A 16,214-nucleotide genomic window follows, 5' to 3' on the forward strand; every position below is an offset into this window, starting at 1 on the left:
TCAATTCCTGCTGAAATAGGAGCTTGGTGTCAGTTGTAAACAAATCATTTTAGAAGGGAAGGTTAATCTGAGAAGGTGTGTCAACGTTGCCAGTACGGGCCTGAGCCTAACACACTGCCTCCAAGAAAACAGCAAATTGAGTGGGGTCACCCTCACAGTCCTTGGGTAAGGAGCGGAGGGTTTGCCTGAGGGAACTGCTTCTGCAGTCGAGACGTTGCACATCTCTCAGGCGCTATCCTCTCCTTCCCCTGCTGGGCCAGGCCCCACGATCCCTTCCACAGCTGGCAGCTCCAACGTAGTTGAGTGCTTGCTTGCTTTTCCCACCTCCCTCGAGCTGGTCATGGGATGGGCTGTGGCCTTGGAGCTACAGTCCAGAGCTAAAGCAATTCAATACATTTACTGTACGTCAACGTTCATCCTAAGAACTCTGGATAACAGGGGGTCCTACCTGCACCATGAAAAGTGTGTAAGACAATCTGAGACTTCCTTAAACTCGCATACATTATTATGCCACGATCAAGTGATCTGGCTATTAAGTTGCTTTGTTATAGATAGTGAGGGATTCCAGGTCTCCTAGAGATTAAAGTGGGTACTGTTTCCCCCATCTTGGTCCTGCCCAACCCTAATTCTCTCCATACTGGAGGCAGGAGGGAATACCCTACGAATCTGCCAATCAGAACTTGGCGCGCAAGCTGCAACAGAATGTGGAAGACTCCCTAGCCCATGGGCCAAGCATCATAGGTACCATAGAGTCCAGAAATTGAACTAGAACAACCACATGCATAGTTTAGGCTTAGCTCATGTGACTCCCAATTGTCCAATTAAAGAGGTTCCTTTTTGCGCCCTTCCTTCTGCTCTCCCTTTGCTACGACAATGGGTCTGGTTGTCATCTGTGGTCATGTGTCATGCTCTGTAAACCTGTATCTTGCTCTTGCCCTACAATCCTATCTTTCCTCAGTAAACCTCATTTTCATGCTCACCTTACTTTGGTGAGTCTGGTCACTCTTCAGCCATGGAAGCACCAAGAACCGACATTTCAGACTAAAACCTGATAGCTTTATGTGACAATACTGGAGAAACGCAATACTGTAAGAAAAAATTAATTTTAATCTCTAGAACTATTATAGTCTGGGTTTATTCTTCACTTTAGTCACCAGAAAAGCTTCAACTCTTAACTTACGCATGCTCTAAATTCAAAATTCTCCTTCTCCAAATTAGAGTTAATTACTTCCTTACTCAAAGAAACAACTCCAATTTCTTATAAAGCACTAAACGGCAAAATGAAAGCAAAAGCAATTGATCTTTGCAATGATAGGCCTGTATAGACATGACTGCTTCTGGAATGTAGGAGAGAAGATAAACACTGAGCTAAAAGAAATCATAGTATCAAAGGACAACAAAGCAATATAAATGTTAATTGATAAGAGTTAATTTTTTTGAAAACTTAGAATTCCATCTACTTGACCCTAAGGCAATAAGATAAGGCTGGGTGTGGTAGCTCATGCCTGTAGTCCCAGCACTTTGGGAGGCTAAGGAGTGAAGGTCACTAGAGCCCAGGAATTCAGGGCTGCAGTGAGCTATGACGATGCCACTGCACTATAGCCTGGGTGACAGGGTGAGACCCTGTCTTAAAAAAAAAAAAAAGTGAACACATGGTTGCAGAAATGGCTGTGAGGGTGGCAACTGAGGTGGCCAGTAGGACTTTGAGCCTCGGCAGGGAGCTCATGGCCAGGACATGATGACAGTCACCAGCATCAGCACTAACACACTGGCTCCCAGCAAACTACTCTGCTTCCTACTTCTCTCATCGCCCCCAGCCCTAATGAAGACGGGACTATCTTATTAGCTGGAATAACTCAAAAGAACTAGTCACAGAAATTTCAGGTAGGATGGCAAACTGGCAGAAGAGGATTTTTAGGTAAATGAAATTCTATGACCTCTTACTTCCCCTTTCCGAAAGGCTGACAATGGGCACTGGAAATGCCCTCAGGGATACACTGAGGGAGAGGAATAGAAGGGAAAGCATTGCTTACTTCGTAATTCTCAGCATCTCTGACTCTACCTGTTCATAGTTTTAGAGGCAAGCACCTTGGATGACACCCCACTTACCAGGCCTAAGTCTCTAGACTCCCACTACTCCCCAATCTAGCCACACATTCTTATCACTATACTTTTGCTTATGCTGTTCTCTCTTGACAGTAAAGTCTTTCTTACCTTTGTTTGTATCATGATACCTTATTCAAAGCCCAGGTTGAACATCATCTGCTTTCAGAAGATATCTGTAGCAGAGACTGTTGGTTACCTTGCAAATTTCTATTCTCCCCTTCTTCCTGAGCAACAGATTCTCAGTTTTTAGCCTGTGCCCAGTAGTCACAGAGCAGAGTGTGAAGAGTGAATAGGAAGCAAAGAAATAGCTTGCTCAGGACTCGGCCTCCACCCCCGACAGCAGGGCCTCCTTACCTTCCATGCATTTACTCAGCAAATGTTTATTTAATGCCTACTTGTAACTCTTACTGCTACGGTTGTTCTAATATTAATATCATTGATAACAATATTATTAGTATGTGCTAAGCTCTGGAAATATAATAGTGAATAAGAAACAGTCCCTGCCCCTAAAGAAACATTAAGTGGAATAGAGGAGATGACCAAGACGACAGGAAATGGCCTCAGGAAGTGGTAAATACTTGGACACGATGAACACTGGACGCTCTCTGCAACCCAAAGGAACACTCACCTAAATCTTAGGGTTTGGATGTGACAGAAACAGCGTCTCAGCTGACTTGATAGCTACCCTGAGTCCTAGCAGACCAGGTGAATCTGGAGGCACATCTGTTTACGCAGCAGCACCACTGTGCAAAGGCCCAGGAACCTGAGAGATATGGCCGCAGTGCAGGCAGGTGACAAGGGCAGGTGGTCAGAGATGAGGTGGGAGCACAGGGGACCTCACCATGTACCCTAAGACAGCTGCGCTTCTTCCTGAAGGCAATCAATGACCATGGAAGCACCTGAGACACAAGCAGTGTCATCGGCTCACTGCAGCTAGCTGAGGAGGTGGGTTGAGAGATACACTGAGGTTAAAGATGACACCAGTATTTCTGCTTGAGCGAGTGGTGACACCACTCACTGATACACACATCACAAGAGAGGATCTGGGGGAGAACACAAAGAGCTCAGCGTAGGGCACCCTGAGTCTGAAGTGTCTGCGTGGGGAAGTTTGCTAGCCAGTTGGCTGGGTGGGTCTGGCATCTAGGACAACAGTCTGGGCCAAAGACAAAGATTTGAGAGTCGACAACACAGATGATTATTAAAGCTATGATAGTGGATGATTGTCAAGAGTGAGGACAGAGTGAAAGGAGGGTCAGGGACAGATTCTACAATTACTAATATCTAATGGATGAGGGAAAGAGACAGGGAAGGAACATCTCACTAAGCTAACAGAAAGCAGGGAGATAAGGAGGAGCCCTGTGAACATAGCACACACTCAGTCTCTATGACCAGTATTACCCTAATCCAGCAGTTAGGTTCCTGACTTTCATGCCAGTCCCTTAGTGACCATGTTTATGCTTTCACCCTAGGTGGCCATGAAACTGCAGACACTCAAAGCTCTGAAACAGATGACCTGTCACGCAAGCTTCAGTCAACTGTCTGCTGTTTGGACCCAGGAATACTTGCCCGACCCTTGCCTTCATAAACTCTCAGGATTTTGGCTTCTATTCAGACTCTGGTTTTTGGTATTCCCATTCTGCCTACATGTTCTCTTCCAGACTGACTGTTTTACACCTCAGCCTGTATCTCTAAATGCCTAGTCCTGGCACAAACTACTCAGGTTACACTTTCAGGCTTATGCATCTACACTGCCTCCCAACCCTGAAGTTCAGCCTGGAACATAAACAAGTCTTCCTTGATATGACCTGGGACCCAAGTCCCAAAGGCTGAAGAAAAGGTCAGAAATCCAGATAAGAGGCGTGATAGATAAGGCTTGAAAAGAAAAGGCCTCTCGTGAATTATCAGAAAACTGAAATGGATCCTGTTGGAGCAGAAGCCAGTACCGGGACACGCATGGCCAGCCCAGTACCTATGATGCAAGATGCCAATGCCGCAGGGGTCTCGAGCAGGCCAGTGCGCCTGGAACAGAAGGGTAAGTCGAGAGCTAAGGGCAAATCCCGAAAACACGAAAAATCACATTTCATTTTTTAGGATAGGTTACTAACCAGAAAACTTGATATTCCACAGACCTAGCCAATAAAAAAATATAAAATGTAGAAATCAAGTAAGTTTAAATCAATACATAATTTGATTAAAATATATTTTAAAAACTTGACAAGCACTTACAAAATTTTGAGAGGATTAGGAAATACAACTCTATGATACAACTCCAGTGTACTTACCAACATGAATGTTGTCTTTAAATGCCACATCATGGAGCTGAAATATTAAATGACGGCTAAATTTTTCATCAGTGCTGGAATCCAAGTTCAAAACATCTTCAGCTGAACAATTAACACTATATAACTCTTGAAGCTCTTTACACACATGCTGAAAACACAAATTAAATGTAAATAATTTACACTTTTTGTTTTAAAATTTTTCTATGAGCAAAATTCAAAAGTCTTGGTACAAGTCTAATGTAAAGAAATAAATTTTGATTTACTATCAGAATTTTTATAATAATCTTACCAATTTACTTGAAAATTGAAATGTATTTAAATTATTATACATGTTTATGTCAAAAAAATTCACAGGTTCTCAAGATTAAATCACAGGGTAGGGAAGAAGGGTGAGAGGAGGCAGGGGAAGGGCAAAAAACTACCTCAAGGGTACAATGAACACTATTTGGGTGACAGGCACACCTATAGCCAGGACTCAAGCATTACAAAAGTGATCCATGTAATCCAAAACATTTTTATCACCCTTAACATTTTGAAATAAAAAATAAAATAAAATGGGTCATCTACAAAATTATCCAATTAACATCTAAAAGAAAAACTAACTCATCAATAAATGTTAATAGCTACTCTGAGGCCAAATAATAACCAATACAATTTTAACACAACTTTATCAATACAATCTTAAAATTTCTTTGGAAATATCATAATGGAACTTAGCTGCATAAGCTCATATTATTCCTTTTTTAGTAACTTCTAGTTGACATAACTAAGTCAAAAATAAATACTAGAACTACATTCTTTTCTCTTAGTTAAAAATAGTGATAACTGTGTTTGTAGACAAGGTTTCACCAACAGCTAGCAGCAGAGCCTTGAATAGGCGCTAGTCTCTCGTAGGTCTTAATTTCTTCATTTATGACAGAATGAAATAATTTTCAAAATCTCTACCAGCTGAAAAACTCTACTACTACTTTTAATCAAAATTTTCTTGAGGTTTATCTCTATATCCAATTTTCACAGTAAAAATTACTTTGCCTAGCCTTTACCCGAATCAGTGATTTGTAATGAAAATCAGAGAATTACTATATAATTAAAAACAGAAAATTCCCAAACTGCCATCTTTTTCCTTTTTTCTTTTGTATATTTATTTTAGCGATGCCATCTTTTTCAAAGCTTTTTTTTTACCAGATATAGCAATATTATATTACAAAATATATGAACATAAATTGAAATTTTCTTCCTTTTCAGTTTATAGAAGAGATATTGAAAAATGAGAGTCAAAGGAAGAGTGGTAAGAAAATGGAGCAGAGATAGGAGCCTACTGTCACTCCACTGAGTGAATGAGTAAGTGAATGAAGAGATGGATGGATCGAGAAAAGGAGGAAAAACTCGAGTGTGTCACATACCTCAATGAGTAATGCAACCATCTTTTTCCCATCAGCTCCTGGATTGGCAGGTTTGTTAAATTCCAAGTCGAAGTAAAGCTTGCACACAGCATTTTCAGGAATAACTTCATAGCAGTGCAAGAGATTTTTTCTAAATTGAATAATTCGATATTATTAGACTTTTATCTTATACCTTTTAAATCACTGAAGTTGATCTTATATCTCAAGTATGGTGTTAACTTTGCTTTAACTACATATAAGTGTGAAATAATGACATGATAAAGTGAATGTGTTTACCATAGGTTTATGGCTCATAGTATCCAGAATTTCCTCCAAACAAGATGTAACAATTGTATTTTGTAACATTATTTACCCAGAAAATACAATCTCATAGTGTTTCTTATTCTCAGATGATTCTGATATTGTATAATATCCCTATATTTGTTTTTGGTGTCGCCATGAAACAAATTTTGAGAAAAGAATTTCTTTCTCAAACTGGGATCCCAGGATCACATATTTTCGGGATTCCATGAATTTTCTATGAGAATTTTTATATTTTTTATTTGCATTAGAAAGATAATATTGTAAAAATTTGTTAAAAAATTTCTGAATCACCTGACTTTAAAAAGCTTTTAATGTTCATGACTTCAGTTACGTTCTTGCTGGCAAGAAGAGAACTGACTTTGGCATGGGTTAACAACAGAAGCCGACTTAACACGTAAAATGATAATTTGGGCCAAGTGACGCTCAGATGGCATCCTATACAAATAAAGAATTTGTAGTAATTTGGAAAAGGAAAAGGGATAGGTATTATCATGTCTCACTGCTCACAACACACACATGCCCTGGAGCAGTTAGTACCATATTTACATTGCAAGATAAGATTTAGCTTCAGCAAAACATACCATGATTTTAATTCAACTCTAGCTAATGTTGCATGCTTATAAACACAAATAAATCTAGTTTTATATTTGAAGCTACTTAAGCAACGTTGTAATAAAAGGATTTTTTTCCTTACCCCCTCCCCAAATACTTGTAAGTCAATACAGAGCATCCATAACAATTTGGTCTCCTTTTCCATACATTTCTCAAGTCTGAGAAATAGCTGACTAGATCACTCAATTAAAATAACTTAAAATAATAAAGAAGAATATATTTCTTTATTATTAATAAGTATTCACTTGTGATTAATAGTATACTTGTTTACAAGAGAAATTTCAAAATTCCCTTTGGGTATATCCATGTATGTATGTGTGCCTATGGTTATTTTCTCCCAGCACCTGGTGAGATAATCAAGTGTTGCTATAACAAGGGAATTCCAGAACTCAATTCTGACAGTAAAGGAGTAACTAATCATGTGCTCAAGAACTGTGAAAGCTAATTCAGCCTGAATTAATTTCATCAAAACTACTAGATGAAGGAAATGTAACTTCAGCTTAAATGTGTTTTCTGTTACACACTACTTACCTGGATTTATAGTAAAACCAAAGTTCAGTATAGGTTGTTACAAGGTAAATACGTTGTCCATCTTCCACTTTGCATTCCAAGGCAAATACATGAACGTCCTGTGTAAAATCAAAAATAATATTCAGAAAAATTCACAAAATGCAAACCTAAATTCAACTGTAGCTACTGAATGTTCATAAAGAATATCATTCAAATTTTCAGAAATTGGAATTTGAATACTTATTAAAAACAAGACAGTCACTACATCTATACCATTTAAAATCTAATTATTTATATTTATTTTTAATCATTCACATAATACATGCACAAAGTGAAAATAATTTGAATATACAGATTAAAAAGAGGAAAAAAGGAGAAAAATCATTTTTAATTCTATTACTCTAGTTTGACTTCCTAGGATAGTTTTCTTAGTTTATAAAATAATTAAACTTATTTTTCAAAACTACCTAAACAGTATTATAAATAATCTGAGCTAACATTCTCTAGTACATATAAAATATGAGAACCAATACTTTTTTTTTTTGAGACAGGAGTCTCACTCTGTTGCCTGGGCCAGAGTGCCATGGCGTCAGCCTAGCTCACAGCAACCTCAAACTCCTGAGTTCAAGCAATCCTGCCTCAGCCTCCTGAGTTGTTGGGACTACAGGTATGTGCCACCATGCCCGGCTGATTTTTTTATATATATACTTTTAGTTATCCGGCTACTTTCTTTCTATTTTTTTAGTAGAGATGAGGTCTCGCTCTTGCTCAGGCTGGTTTCAAACTGCTGAGCTCAAACAATCTGATCCGTCGGCCTTGGCCTCCCAGAGTGCTAGGATTACAGGTGTGAGCCACCACGCGCCAAGGGAACCAATTTTTTAAAGGTTAATTACTGTGGCATTAAATACAACCCTTCATGACTGCTGCCATAATTTCTTCCAATAATGGAATATGTATACAAGTTCTTTTGTTTCCACTTAGCTAAAGGTAGCTGGTGAGGCTATTTTTTTTTCATGCATAAGAAATCACACAAGGACTAGTTGCTTGACTCTATTAAAAATCTTTTTGAATTGAATTTTATAAAATGGTGACTGGCAAGTCCAGGAAGCACACACTCTTTTTAAAAATTCAAGTTCAACTCCTCTTTGCCCTTCCTTTTGCTCTCCATTTGCTGCCACAATGGGTCTGGTCGTCATCTGTGGTGTATGTATCACGCTCTGTAAACTTATATCTTGCTCTTACCCTATAATCCTATCTTCCTCTCCTCGATAAACCTCATATTTTCATGCTTACCTAAAAAAAATATATATATCAACAAAATTCAAGTTCAAATGAATCGGTACTTTAATTTCTGACACCTTAATTAGGTTTACACAAAATGAGTAAGAAAGGTATCTCTTTTATTTCCTAAACTATTCTTATGAGATTTGCCTGAGTGTCTCTTTCCTAGGGAAAGAGGGATCTTTCTGCTAAGATTTCTAGCACTTTGAGCTTTTATATAACATCAGTGATCAGACTGTCAATACATTTATGTTAGATTTCATATATGCATCTTATCTTTTCTACTTCTTTATATTCCCCACGGTGACCAACAAAAAAAGAATGTGTAATATATATATATGATTTATTAATTTTTATTTTTTGAGCACCATGCCCTTTGTAAGGCTGGCATGTAGCAAGCACTTCTTTCTCCCACTTACTTAATGTATTGGCAATAAATATGGTCACCTGTCCTCTAAGCCTAATGTTTATTTAAATGTCATTACAATTTTTTTTCTTTTTAAGATGGGGGCTTGCTCTGTTGCCCAGGCTACAGTGCAGTGGCATCATCATAGCTCACTGCAACCTCAAACTCCTGGGCTCAAGGGATCCTCCTACCTCAGCCTCTTGAGTAGCTGGGACTACAGTAGCGTGCCACCACACCTGGCTAATTTTTTTTATTTTTCACAGAGACAGGGTCTCACTATGTTGCCTAGGCTGGTCTTGAACTCCAAGCCTCAAGCAGTCCTCCCACCTCAGCCTCACAAACTGCTAGGATTACAGGCATGAGCCACTGGGCTCAGCCTGTAAACTTTTCAAACTAATTGACACTAGATATGCCATTCTTTTTCATTACAAATATAAATTAAATGGTTGATTGGTAGAGATATATTTTTTAAATCATATGCTACTAAGATTTCCATTAAATTCTCTTGGTAGAGTGCATGGCCTGAAATGAAGAAAAATAACAGATTTTTGTTATTGTTTTAAATCTTGTTATAGTATCTCTAAAAAAAGAAAGAGAAGAGAATGAGGCAATTACTTCTTTACAGCTTCTAACAAAATTAAAAGCTTGAGTTTGGCGATGAAATAGTTTCCAAATGGAGGGTGGTTCTTCTGGCTTGGATAATCTTGGTCTATAGACTGAGGACAACGGTTTCCTCTCATAATGAGATGCTCGTTCTTCAATTTGCTTCAGTTTTGCTTCCCATTTTCTGTTCATTGGTTCAGAAGTATGGAGGGAATAAATCCTATCCCATGTAAGATTTCTATCAATTACTACTAAAACAAACAAACAAAAAGGCCATTAATTTCCTTGTTTAGAGCATATTTTGCTTGATAAAATTTCAAAACTCATTTCCTGGTTTGCTTTACATTTTATTATTTGCATGCAGTTTTACCAGAGAATAACAGGGTTGGCTATCAGAAATCCTTAGATGCTGGCTCTTCCATCTAATACTGTGATGACCTTGGACAGGTTAATAAAACTCCCTGAGTCTTAGTTTAATCAACTGCAAAATAGGAGGATCTTCTTAAATACTTTACATACTTACCTTGAGGATAAATGTGGTAAGATATATACAAATGTTCTCTAAATTACAAAGCCTCGTGTAAAATGTAAGTGCTTTCTGTTTCATTACGGTTTTCATTATAACCATTTTATTGCATCACGCTACCTACCTGGCCCCACTGGTGCTGCCACCTCACCCAATATTCTTCTGCTATTATTTTCAGTGCAGAATTCATTTCTAAACATCAATGTGCAACTCCTAGTTCCCTTTTTCTCTGTTTCTTTCCGGTTCTCTTCCCTCCCAACTCAATTTGTTTCTTTCCGTTGGGAATAACTCAGTGTGTGAATAGGGATCATGATATTGGCTAGTTTTGGAAGGCTATACCGGGTGATTTTTCTTTCCATACAATACTTCCACGTTAGCCATGCCAAGGTAAGGGGCCATGCGATACTTACTCAATTTCGGATTAAGATTTACAAAGGAAAAAGGATGAGTTTTTAGAAAGCCGGGATGGGGGGAGGGCTTACACTGTAGATTAAAAACAGCCACAAACCTCTTGCCATTTTTTCCTTCTTAGATGAAGAGATGCCATCTAAGCTCACTCTCATACAGGCTCTGGGCTTGGCCATATCATATGACTTGCTTTGGGCCAATGTCACATTGACAAATGTGAAGCAAGCAGAGATTTAATATGTGCTTTTGCATCAGATTAGGTTATCTTAGAGTCCTGCCCTGAGATTGTCATGCTGTATATGGAGAAGAACCAAGGCATCCCACCCAATAGCCAGCACCAACTGTCAGATATGTTGAGTTAGGCCATTTTGGATCATCCAGCCATCATCTGAATTCCACACCCTAGGGAATCCAGGAGAGACCTACAGAACTGCCCAGCCAGCTCACAGAACTGTTAAGAAAAAATAAATCTCTCTCTCTCTCTCTCTCTCTCTCTATATATATATATATATAAATTTTTTTTTTTTTTTGAGACACAGTCTCGCTTTGTTGCCCAGGCTAGAGTGAGTGCCGTGGCATCAGCCTCGCTCACAGCAACCTCAAACTCCTGGGCTCAAGCAATCCTTCTGCCTCAGCCTCCCGGGTAGCTGGGACTACAGGCATGCGCCACCATGCCTGGCTAATTTTTTCTATATATTTCTAGTTGGTCAATTAATTTCTTTCTATTTATAGTAGAGACGGGATCTTGCTCTTGCTCAGGCTGGTTTCGAACTCCTGACCTTGAGCAATCTGCCTGCGTCTGCCTTCCAGAGTGCTAGGATTACAGGCGTGAGCCACCGCGCCTGGCCTCTATTTTTTAAGCCAGTTAGTTTTAGGCTGGTTTTTATATAGCAATAGGTAACTGATATAGTTCCCCTCTTCATTAATATCATCTATGTCATAATTTACCTATGTGGTAAATTATGTGGTAAATTAAAACAGATATATTAGAATTTTTTAAAGCAAAATAATAATATATGCTAAGGCTTTTGAGGGTAAATTCCTTTGTGCTTATGAAGTTGACAAATATTTTCTTAAATTTTAGCAGAAAACTTTGTAGCAACACAAACTCATTGGCAAATGATATATTCCCTGGAAGAAAAAATAGCATCACCCTAAAAAATAAAAAGAGGGTAGAAATATCATGACCTTGGTTACAGATAAAGGCATATTAACCATAGATTTCAAATTTGATATCAACCATAACAGATTTAAGAAAGAGGCCGGGTGCAGTGGCTCATGCCTGTAATCCTAGCTCTCTGGGAGGCCGAGGCGGGTGGATTGCTCGAGGTCAGGAGTTCGAAATCAGCCTGAGCAAGAGCAAGACCCCATCTCTACTATAAATAGAAAGAAATTAATTGGCCAACTAATATATATAGAAAAAATTAGCCAGGCATGGTGACGCATGCCTGTAGTCCCAGCTACTCGGGAGGCTGAGGCAGCAGGATCGCTTGAGCCCAGGAGTTTGAAGTTGCTGTGAGCGAGGCTGACGCCACGGCACTCACTCAAGACTGGGCAACAGAGTGAGACCCTGTCTCAAAAAAAAAAAAAAAAAAAAGTGATCCATGTAGCCTAAAACATTTTTTTGATTGGTCTCTCAGAATTATACCTAATCCACATGAAAATTATTAATTATAAACCAAGAAACAGAAATATAATCCTAAAGGCATCGATATAAATTTCAAAACAGATATGCCTAAAATATGATTTTATTGGATTGAGGAGATAGAACAATTTTGTAAAAAATGTCAATACAAAGTGATATGGGATGTCTCCTGAAAACATTCAAAAAAAAAAACAAAAACAAAAAAACAAAGTGATATGGGATGTGAGAGCGATCTGGCTGCGACACCTGCCACCCCATTGATCGCCAGGGTTGATTTGGCTGATCTGGCTGGCTAGGCCCCTTCCTCCCCTTCCTCCCTCACCGCTCCATGTGCATCCCTCCGGAAGCTGCATGCTCGATTGAAGAGGACGACCTTCCCCGTTAGAGAGGGACGGGGGTCTTCGGTCAAGGGTATATGATTAGCGGCGCTCCCCTGCTAGAACCTCCAAACAAGCTCGCAAAGTGATACGATAGGGCTCCTTATTTCTAGATGGATTCTGAGTGTTCAGTTTACTTTAATCTGCTTCACATACAGATTAAAATCTGTTATATTTAGATAAACCTAATCAAGAAACTGACTTCCTTCTATGAAACTTATTAACTTTTAACAAAGTCCACTGGGTACTACTAAATGAAGAAAATATGATATGCAAGCATATCTGACAGAATGTAATCGGAATCGCAGCTAGTATCTGACCCATAACTGACTAGAAATGATTATGTGGATGTTCACGCTTGGGGACACTGACATCAGGAAAAATCTTCTTGATTTTGTAAACTCCTGACAGGACCACGGGAATGTGTCATACATGAATGTCATGGAGTCACTGTGGAAACCAATTTAAGATTCACTGGATGGGAGAAACCTGGAGCATCAACAGAGGAAAAAAAGAAGTTCAGTATGTGTCATGCCCCTGTGATCTTTGCACAGCTTGACAATTTTAACAGCTGGGGAAGACAACTGGTACTTTGGTTATTCCACAAGGAGGGCTGAATGACAAAAACAAAGGAAATGGAGACCAGGAAGGCATCTGGTATTCTAGCTGGGGACTATCACATTCCTCATCCCTACCCTCTGGGAGGGTATGTCACCATATTAGAAATCCTTTTAATGCCTGGTGGGAAAGAATGCTGTCTTTCTTTTACATAACTGTGTATCAAAACTCCTTTTCACTCAGGAATCATAACTATTTTTGGTAATAATTTCCAAGTTCCAAACGAAAATATTTATTGTGTTTTAAAAGAGTAGAGTTAAAGAGCTCTATTCTTTACTTCTTAACGTTGCACCACATGCTTATTTAACCGTGTTCCATACTGATTTTACAACTAAAGGTGGTCAAGCTACAAAAAAGATTGGGTTAGTCCTTTTTTAAAATAACTGTAGTGGGAGAAGGGGCAATGGGAATGAAAATGGAGAGATGACTCAGAACTAAGGAGCCCTGGCTTCTATGGGTCTATGCCCAGACTTGCCCAGCTGTAACACCTGATGGCCTGATTCCTAGGAGAAGCTGGACTAGAGGACACCACCTCTATAGTCACTGGCTTGGGGAGGTGGGAGGTGGGGGGACTGAAGCCAGCCCGGCCATGGTTCTCTCTAGCTCACTTCTCCAGGTTTCTTTTTCTTTTCTTTCTGTCTAATCATGAGTCAATTTCTATTCCTCAGCTCCAACTTCTCCCTCCATCCTGAGATTAGATTCATCAGTATTTTATGTTTTCTGGCAATACTCTAGTGCTAGTATTCAGTAATATGGTATCTGACAATGATTTCTTAATATAATCCCTTTTCTGGCCCCTTTGAATGCATTTATACTATTTCTCCCATGTTAAAGTATTCATCATAAAGTATAAAGTGATCAAAATTCATTTACAAAAATATAATTACATAAGTTTACTTCCCAGATTAATAACATTTTCTAAAAAATAAATACAATAAATGACTACATTTTCTTTCTTTTTTTTTTTTTTTACTTTAGTCCCTTTGGCTATCTATGCTTGAACAGAAGTAACTCATAGCTAAATTTCCCAAAAACTTCTTGTAAGAGGTAAGAAAACACATGGCAATACATTGTTGTTTTCCATTTCCTCCTGTGCATCCTCCCCACGGGATCTCCTAACCAAACAGCACATTTTTGCCAGACTAATCACCCTTAAACCACTTTCATAACTTTTCAGACGGATACTAATTAATGATTCATAATGTGAACTAAAATAAAATCTTAAGCCTCCCAGCCAACTGAATAGAGGACCCCCTCTCCCCCACAACCAAAAAAAAAAATCTTAAAGCTAAGTTGCTGGCCATGAGGAAAAGGGAAGTCTGACTGCCTAGTTATGCCCGTACCTTTTGGAGTTATTCTGTGTAACAATAAGATACAAAATCATTAACAGGCCTAAGGCCATGTAAGACAAAGCTTAAACCAACCTGCTGCAGATCATCAATTTACTCAATTGAGCTTCTGCATATGCTCTAGCTTGTCTCTGATTAACAGACTTCCTGAATTTAAAACATTCTTAGCCTTTCACAGCTTCATTTCTTTAACCAATGAAAAATCAAAGAATCTTTAAACCTACCTAAAACCTGTAATCCTCTACTTCGAGATGTCCTGCTTTTTTGGGCCAAACCCATGTATGCCTTCCCCGTATTGATTCATGATTTACATGTAATTCTTGTCTCCCTAAAAGGCATAAAACCAAACTGTGGCCCAACCACAGCAGGACCACTTGCTCAAAGCTTTTTGGACATGGCTCTCTGAGCCATGGCAGCACGTATTTGGCTCAGAATAAACCTCTTTAAATTATTTTACAGAATTTGGGTTCTTTTCCGTTGATAACAGCACCAGTGAATTCACACTATAGTTTACCTCTTGAAGTCTAAGCTCCCCTCTAGAATCTGGCACTTAGCTGTTTTATTCCTTAACCTTCATGTTCAGACTTCTCAGCAAATAAATGGTAATGACCTCTTCCCCCTTCCTGGAGCACTCCAGAAGCCCCTTTGCACGTGTTTCTCTCACCTGGAATGCCTGGCGTCGCCCTTCACGGATTTGTCCCCTTCCCGGCCCAGATCGAGTTCTGTCACCTATGGTACACCTCTGTAAAGAAAAATTATTGGGCTCAGTCAGAAGACACTGCCTCTAGCCTATTTTGTGCTATGATTAAAATTTCTCCAGACTAAGCAAATTAGCATAATTTACAGGAAGACAGAAAACTACTGCTGGTGCTTTATCACTTTGGTAAGACAGTTGAGCACGGGAAGCGATTTGGCCCTCACAATGGGGTAAGGAGGTCTTGTTCAACACATTGTACTGGTCCCCTCCTGCCGCATCACTGCCTGGCCAAGCCACTGGCCGGTTTGGGAGGGAATCCAATTCCTCAGTTTTAAGGCAGCAGAAAAATGACTGCCAAACACTGGTTCTCCCTCAGTTGGGAGGGATTAAAAAAAGGCCTAAGTTTCACTTTTAGGATAAGTTTAACTCCTACAACTCTCCTTTTAGCAAGAGCAAACTACTTAAACCTCCTTAAACTTGGGTAGGGAATGTAATTCCTACCCCGAGGGATGGTTGAAAGGATGAAATAAGAAAATGTATTGTGAAACTATAAGAGCACGGAATAAGTACTCAACAAATGGTAGCCACATATATAACTATGTATATTTGTGTACAGAATATAACCTCTGACTTATACCCGAATAGACACAAGCGTTGGGACCGGCTGGTTCTACCATGGGGTTCCTGGCTTGACTTAAAACGCTACAAACTCCTTGAAATTTGATGCAGAATTTGTGCTCACGTGTGTTGGTACAGTCTCCTGCGACGACTCAGTTTGCCTCAGGGTCTGGAGCAAGTTCGTGACGCAAAACAGGCCGGGCAGTTAAGGCAGCACGGCAGTTAAGGCTTGTGATTTCAGGGCCGGGAACTGGGGGTGACCGAAGGAAACGCGAGGGGAAGTAGAGATTACCGGTGCGGGGCCCGGCCTGCTCCCCTTACTCCTGGAGCTCGCACGGGGCGGCGAGGCCCCCAGCGGGGCCCGGCTCCACACCTGGACCGGCTCGGGCGGAAGCCGCGCCCGGCGGCCTGCGAACGCGGGGCGGGGCGGGGCGAGCCGCGGCGGGAAGCCGGCGCCCGACCCCGCGGGG

General features: G+C 39.9%; 1 protein-coding gene across 6 annotated transcripts in view; it reads right to left on the minus strand.

Annotated features, from left to right (window-relative positions):
• The window catches only part of PRIMPOL (primase and DNA directed polymerase), a 32,436-nt gene extending 16,248 nt beyond the window's left edge, over positions 1 to 16,188 (minus strand). For 2 of the 6 annotated variants that reach the window (XM_076010683.1, XM_012784948.3), the window contains exons 1-6: positions 15,869 to 16,188; positions 15,094 to 15,171; positions 9,519 to 9,754; positions 7,238 to 7,335; positions 5,792 to 5,921; positions 4,389 to 4,536 (exon numbers count right to left, since the gene is read on the minus strand). In XM_076010683.1, the coding sequence (XP_075866798.1) occupies positions 4,389 to 4,536; positions 5,792 to 5,921; positions 7,238 to 7,335; positions 9,519 to 9,698 (556 nt within the window). In that variant the 5' untranslated portion in view covers positions 9,699 to 9,754; positions 15,094 to 15,171; positions 15,869 to 16,188. Of the gene's footprint in view, positions 1 to 980; positions 1,087 to 4,388; positions 4,537 to 5,791; positions 5,922 to 7,237; positions 7,336 to 9,518; positions 9,758 to 15,093; positions 15,172 to 15,868 lie in introns of those variants that run through there. The other 4 variants (XM_076010682.1, XM_012784947.3, XM_012784953.3 and 1 more) reach the window with 3 other exon arrangements.
• Between the last annotated feature and the right edge of the window lie 26 nt (positions 16,189 to 16,214).

Source organism: Microcebus murinus, chromosome 15 (assembly GCF_040939455.1).
Source record: "Microcebus murinus isolate Inina chromosome 15, M.murinus_Inina_mat1.0, whole genome shotgun sequence".
Classification (NCBI taxonomy): domain Eukaryota; kingdom Metazoa; phylum Chordata; class Mammalia; order Primates; family Cheirogaleidae; genus Microcebus; species Microcebus murinus.